Source organism: Corvus cornix, chromosome 4, assembly GCF_000738735.6.
Source record: "Corvus cornix cornix isolate S_Up_H32 chromosome 4, ASM73873v5, whole genome shotgun sequence".
NCBI classification, from domain to species: Eukaryota; Metazoa; Chordata; class Aves; order Passeriformes; family Corvidae; genus Corvus; species Corvus cornix.
This window is the reverse complement of record NC_046334.1, coordinates 70,656,684-70,663,225: the sequence shown is the minus strand read 5'-3', so window position 1 is coordinate 70,663,225 and position 6,542 is coordinate 70,656,684. Positions and strand designations below refer to the sequence as shown.

The 6,542-nt window shown below is 60.4% G+C and overlaps 2 protein-coding genes across 2 annotated transcripts; both read left to right on the top strand.

Moving 5' to 3' along the window:
• Positions 1–556: 556 nt before the first annotated feature.
• LOC120409984 (vasotocin-neurophysin VT) lies at positions 557–2,449 on the top strand. Its single transcript, XM_039551702.1, has 3 exons — positions 557–762; positions 1,327–1,528; positions 2,180–2,449. The coding sequence occupies exons 1-3, from the start codon at positions 643–645 to the stop codon at positions 2,356–2,358; spliced, it is 501 nt and encodes a 166-aa protein (XP_039407636.1). The 5' UTR covers positions 557–642; the 3' UTR covers positions 2,359–2,449.
• Positions 2,450–4,769: 2,320 nt separating this feature from the next.
• On the top strand, positions 4,770–6,301 carry LOC104690831 (neurophysin 1). The gene is made up of 3 exons (XM_010402115.3): positions 4,770–4,929; positions 5,010–5,211; positions 6,108–6,301. The coding sequence occupies exons 1-3, from the start codon at positions 4,810–4,812 to the stop codon at positions 6,155–6,157; spliced, it is 372 nt and encodes a 123-aa protein (XP_010400417.1). The 5' UTR covers positions 4,770–4,809; the 3' UTR covers positions 6,158–6,301.
• The last annotated feature ends 241 nt before the right edge of the window (positions 6,302–6,542 follow it).

The window sequence follows — 6,542 nt, the reverse complement described above, 5'->3', positions numbered from 1 at the left end:
AAATCTGCATCCCTCCAAACCAGCATCAATCCCAAACCAGCATCCTCCAAATAAACAACCCTCCCTAAAGCGGCACCTTCCAAACCCTTATCCCTCCCCAGATTAGCGTTGCTCCCGGACCAGCATCCCTCTGAAACCAGCGCCTCTCCCAAAATCCACGTCCATCCCAAACCAGCATCACCCCAAACCAGCACCCCTCTCAAAATCCGCATCCTGCCCAAAACCACATCTCCTGAGTGAACATCTGTCCCCAAAGCCTCATTCCTCCCCAAACCAGCACCTTCCGAAGGAGCACCTCTCCCTGAACCCACCCCATCGAGCACCCCTTCCCAAGCATCCCAGGGCCGGCCCGTGCCCCTCGGAGCAGCCACGGGTGGGATTCACCAGCCCTGAGTGCTGCCGCACTGAATCATCTCAATTACAGATTTGCTTGGATGCGATTTGGGGGAAAAAAAAACAGACAGGGATAAAAAAAAAAAAAAAAAAAAAGGAAAAACAACAAAAAAACCCAACCCATCCCTCTTCTTCCTCCTCCTCCTCCCCTGGGAAGGGGTGATGGCAGCATAAATAGCAGCTCTCTCAGCACAGGGCCAGACGCAGCTGGAGCAGCTTCCCTTGGCACGGCCGCGGGCACCCTGCACCATGGCAGAGCCTTCGCTGCCCCTCTCCTTCCTCTGCCTCCTCGCCTTGTCCTCCGCCTGCTACATCCAGAACTGCCCCCGGGGCGGGAAGCGGGCGCTGGCCGACTCAGCTCTCCGACAGGTACGGGACGGGACGGGCGCTTCGGGACACGGGATGGGGCTTTCGGAGGGACGCAGTGGCTCTGTGGGGTGCAGAGGCTCCCGTCACCTGCGGGCACCACTGGCCTTGCCACGCTCCCCGGAGCAGTGGGGTTTTTTGGGATGGCTGGGAGACACGCCCAAGGGCACACCATGGGGCAGTGGTGGAGGAGTGACCACTCCAAAGTGCTGTTGGCACCTTGAGAAGAGGTTCAAGCTTGGCCACAGCGGAGCGTCCTGCTGGGCTGGGGGGGGGCGAGGGGGGGAGCAGGACAGGACAGCGCATGGAGAGGGGACAGGGAGGTCATGGGGGGCAGTGGTGACACCCCAAACTGGGGCACAAGGTCCCCATTGCTGGTGGCGGCGGCCAGCGCTGGTGGCAGTGCGGCACCTCCAAGGGCTGGAAGAGGGGCTGGTGGGGAGCTGCTTTCCATACATAGGGGTGCTTGTGCATTGGGGTTCCTAACACAAGGCTATGCAAGAAGGGCTTTTGGGGTGCAAGAAGGGGTTTTTGGGGTGCGGGCACTGAGGCAGCTCCTTCCCGCAGTGCATGCCCTGCGGCCCCGGCAACAGAGGGAACTGCTTCGGGCCCGGCATCTGCTGCGGCGCGGAGCTGGGCTGCTACCTGGGCACGGCGGAGACGCGGCGCTGCGCCGAGGAGGATTACCTGCCCTCCCCCTGCCAGGCCGGCGGGCAGCCCTGCGGCTCCGGGGGCCGCTGCGCCGCGCCCGGCATCTGCTGCACCGCCGGTAAGCGGGTCACGGTGGGACGGGGAGTTTGGGGTGGCTGGGGAGCATGGGGGGAGCGCAAGGGGCACAGAAGTCTCCAGGTAACTCATCTGGTGGTGGGGTTTAGTCTCAGAGAGGGGCAACCGAGGCATGGGGTGGAAGTGGTGTTGGCTCCATTCGGAGATAATTTGGGGATGGTTGGGTTCAGGCTGACTGTAAGGAAGGAATTGTTCCCTGTGAGGGTTGGGAGGCCCTGGCACAGGGTGCCCAGAGAAGCTGTGGCTGCCCCTGGATCCCTGGAAGTGTCCAAGGCCAGGTTGGACAGGGTTTGGAGTAACCTGGTCCAGTGGAAGGTGTCCCTGCCCATGGTAGGGGGTGGAATGGGATGGGCTTTATGATCCCTTCCAACCCAAACCATTCCCTGATTCTAAAGGATTGGACTCAGAGCTCCTTCCTGACCCACCAAGAGTTTTTTCCTGGCCAGGCACAGCCTCCCTGATGTGCCAGAAAATCCAGCCCCGCTCCCTGGTTAACGGGAAAGACAAAACTGGAGCACGAGCTGGGCGGACCCCCCCCCCCCCCGGCTGCCACCAACCCCTTCCCCGGCCGAAAACAACCCCCTGGTGGTCCCAAATAACCTGTTCCATCGCCACGTTTTTCTTCCTGCGGCAGAGACGTGCGCCATGGACACCGGCTGCCTGGACGAGGGCAGCGACGGCGCTCCGGAGGCGGCGGAGGAGAAGAACCTGACGGTGCTGGATGGCTCGGCCGGAGATCTGCTCCTCAGGCTCATGCACTTGGCAAACCGGCAGCAGCAGCAGCAGCAGCAGGGCAAGCACCCCCTGCTCTGAGCCAGGGCGTGGGGAGTCCCCCCCACCCTGACCGACACCCCCACCCCGGCACTGTACATACGAGACCCAATAAAAGTCCTCGTGCACTGTGGTGGCCTCGTCCTGGGCGCTGGGGATGGCTCATGGGGGCTCCAGGGGATCTGGCTGGGGCTCAGGATGGGGGTGGTGGAGGGTCTTCTGTCCCCAAATGCCCACAGAGTGCGTGTGGTTTGGCTGGGCTGGGTGCAGGGTTTGGCTCCGTCCTTGTAGCTCCCAGGGAAAGGAGCTCAGGCAGAGCTGGAATTTGGGATCTGGCCGTGGAGTCCCACCCGGGAGCCCCAGCAGCTACCCCAGCCCCAGGAGACAGACTGGGAACAGCTGGGATGTGCCACGGTCACGTTACCTCGTGGCCAAGTCCTTCTTTGGGGCAGATTCGGGGCCTCGCTGCCTTCAGGAACCAGCACAGCATCTACTAAAGATGATAAAAAGTAAGGAAAACACCCAAACTCCCTCAAAGCAGTGAGGTTTGGGGTCCCAGCTCCACAGACCCGCTCCAGGGCTGTTCTCATCTTTCCCCACCACCTCTGGACACCGACAGGGAGGATCAGTCCCCGTTATCCCACAGTCACCCCCCAAAATTTGGGGTAGCTTTATCCCAACCCTCTCCCGGCTCTCTTACCTTGCAGGGTCCTTGCTCCGAGGTCTCTCTGGGCTGGGAGTGGCCACGGCACAGGGGACAGCTCGTCCTTTATACTGTCCCTGAGGGAGGTGGCACCTCCAGGGAGGTGGAGCTCCCTGGCACCGGCGGGATCCATCCTGCCCACAGCAGCTCCCTGCACCCCACAGGGGATGCAGGATTGATCCAGCACCTGCTTCTCACAGCCGGCATCTGATCCCAGCCCTGGGGAGGGGGGCAACCCCAAACCACCCCAAAATCGTTGGGAAAGGGGTGACACCAGCACGGACGGGGGAGTCCAAGCTGGGATGAGGGAATTGGGCTTTCAGCCTAGCCCTAGCACCCGGGCTTTTCCGAGACGCAGGATGTGAACCCCAACGTTCCTGCAGCACCGGGAATATGTGGCTGAGCTGGGAATGCTCCATCTGATGAACACCTCAAAATCAGGCAAAAATCGAGTCCCCAGAAAGCACCAGGGGCTGATAATTGGGTTTTTTCCCCCACTTGTCTTCCCGAGACACATCCTGCAGGGGTCTGGGCACCCCTGGAGCAGCCGAAGGGACTCTGGGATGAGAATTCCCTCCCTCCACCCTGTGCTGCAGCCGGAGCTGAGCCGCTGGGACAGCACACAGCAGGTCCTGAGCCCCATTTCCAACCCATTAACATGGATCCCAGTGCCTGCCTTGTCCCCAGGGACTGTGACTGGCCCCGGGCAGGTGACAGGGACCCGGCTGCCCTCTCGCTGGCCGCACTAAGTGGTGGATTTCGAAGCAAGCCAGAGGACCAGGCAAAGGTCATGGCTGTCTGGCTCTGGGCTGCCTAATTCCCAATTAAGCCAGTGCAGGGTAATGACGTCAAGTGGAGATCAAGTTTTGTCCTCAGCAGGGAAATTTATTCAGGCTGGGAAGCTCCTAATTGGGATAAGGAAGGTGAGGGGCTGGGGTGAGCAGGGTCCTGGGCTGTTGTGTCAGCCTTCGGCCTCATCCTCAGCGCAGCTTCTTGTGGAGGGGAAGAGGAGGCTTTGTCTGCTGGTGATGTGGCTCAGGGCACCACATTCCATCCCCGTGTGCAGGTCCAAGGAGAAGCAGTGGGAAATTTGGGATTTCAGGTCTTTGCCCAGGAGGTTTGGTGTTCTCAGGAGGCTGTGGAGCTGTTAGATGAACATGAGTGGGGAAGGCTGGGTGTAACCATCATCCCTGAGCGGGATGAGCCCAGTGCTGAGCATCCCCCAAAGGCCAAGCACGGGTGGGTGGACAGGGCCAACAAGGACATTCCCCGCCCCAGATCCCATGGGTGATCCCAGAGGATGTTGGGTTGCTTCCTCCCACCCAGAGGGATTCAAAGCCAAGGGAAGCACCTGCCCCTCTCACCCTGCTCCTGGGTGGACACATCCCACCCGCAGCTGCCTTCCTTCATCCCCACCCTCTCCATGCCAGAGGGTTTCCCAGCGGGACACACCACAGCTCGGCAGCCCTAAGTGGCCAGCAGAGACAGGCCCCAAACCCCACAGGACTCCATCCACAACCTCCACACGTTCATCCAGCTCCATCCACAACCTCCACACGTTCCTGCTGCTGCCGGACTCATCACAGAGGAGAAAACCAACACCTTGTCCTTGACCTCACGTCCTCGACCTCCAGCTATTAGCCAAGCCCTCTGCTGTGGGAAGCAATGCCTTGTGGTTTTTAAGGAACACGGGTGACGCCGGTGCCAGAATCCCTAAGCAGGAGCCGGGACTATAAATACAGTGCCAGCGGTTGGGATGAGCAGCCAAAAATCCCCCCTGTCCCGCCGCTATGTCCTGCAAGGCTCTGGCTCTCTGCCTCCTGGGGCTCCTGGCTCTCTCCTCCGCTTGCTACATCCAGAACTGCCCCATCGGGGGCAAACGCGCTGTGCTGGACATGGACATCAGGAAGGTACGTCCTGGAGGGCTCGGGGCACTCCGAACCCCGTCCTTCCCTTCTCCCAACCTTCTTCCCCCCCGTTCCCTGAGCAGTGCCTGCCCTGCGGTCCCCGGAACAAGGGCCACTGCTTCGGGCCCAACATCTGCTGCGGGGAGGAGCTGGGCTGCTACATCGGCACCTCGGAAACGCTGCGCTGCCAGGAGGAAAACTTCCTGCCCACCCCCTGCGAGTCGGGACGCAAACCCTGCGGCTCCGGAGGGAGCTGCGCCGCTCCCGGCATCTGCTGCAGCACCGGTGAGGGTGGCACGGGATGCTCGGATTCCTGTCACGGAGTTCTCGCACACCCGGCAGGGAATTCAGGGTTCTACCGAACAGTGGGAGAGGGGACAATGCCCAAGGGATTCTTTGTCCCATCCATGTGTCCATCCATCGCCCCGCCAGCCAGACCATGCTCCGTGACCTATCCAGACCCTAGGGAAGGGATGAGAACGGGAGGTTTGGGGCAGGAGGGAAGCAGACAGCGACCAAATTTTGAAGCCTGAGCAAGCGCAGGATTCCCGCGGGGCATGGCAGGACTCCCGTGGGGCACAACAACCCACAGCCCCTCCTGCTCTCATAAGTTTTCCCAAAATCCCACCCTCCTCCCTAAATTAAACTACCAGAGATCCTGCTATAAATCCCGGGAAACATCAGAGAATGGAGCGAGCACGAGCTCGTTAAACCCCAGTGCTGCGGGTCCCTGTGGGCTGGTTCAGGGGGGTTTTGGGCATGTCTGGGGGCTGTTTTTGGGGGTCCCTGTGGGCTGGTTCAGGGATGTCTGGAGGCTGTTTTTGGGGGTCCCTGTGGGCTGGTTCAGGCATGTCTGGGGGCTGTTTTTGGGGGTCCCTGTGGGCTGGTTCAGGGATGTCTGGAGGCTGTTTTTGGGGGTCCCTGTGGGCTGGTTCAGGGATGTCTGGGGGCTGTTTTTGGGGGTCCCTGTGGGCTGGTTCAGGGATGTCTGGGGGCTGGTTTTGGAGGGTCCCTGTGGGCTGGTTCAGGGATGTCTGGGGGCTGGTTTTGGAGGGTCCCTGTGGGCTGGTTCAGGGATCTTTGGGGGTTGTTTCAGAGATAGTTGGGGCTGTTTTGGGGGTCCCTGGGGTCTGGTCGGTGCTGTCTGGTTTCACACCATGCTGCCCCCTCTCTCCCCTCAGAGGGCTGTGGCACTGACTCATCCTGTGACCAGGAGATGCTGTTTGCATAGCCCAGACGGGAGAGAATCCACAGGATCCTGCCTCCATCACATCCCAGCCCTGCCACAGGCTGGGAACAGCCGAGCCCAGGGCTGTGACTCAGACTGAAGTGATGAGCTTAATTAGAAATAAAACTTGTACAGAAAAACAAGCCAGACAGAAGTCTGTGGGTTTTGTGGGCTCGCCTGGTTGAGGTGCAGGCTCGGCAGGAGAGAAAAAGACACTTTCAGGAAAAACTGGAGGTAAAAAGTGAGGATTTCAGGTCAATTATCTGAGGGAGGGAGGGAGGGAGGGGAAGGGACCTGCAGACCATGGCTGAACCACGGTAAACTCCAAGCAGTTTTAGGGAAAAGCTGAGAGTCTGCAAGACCCCAACAACCCAGAACGCCCGAAGTC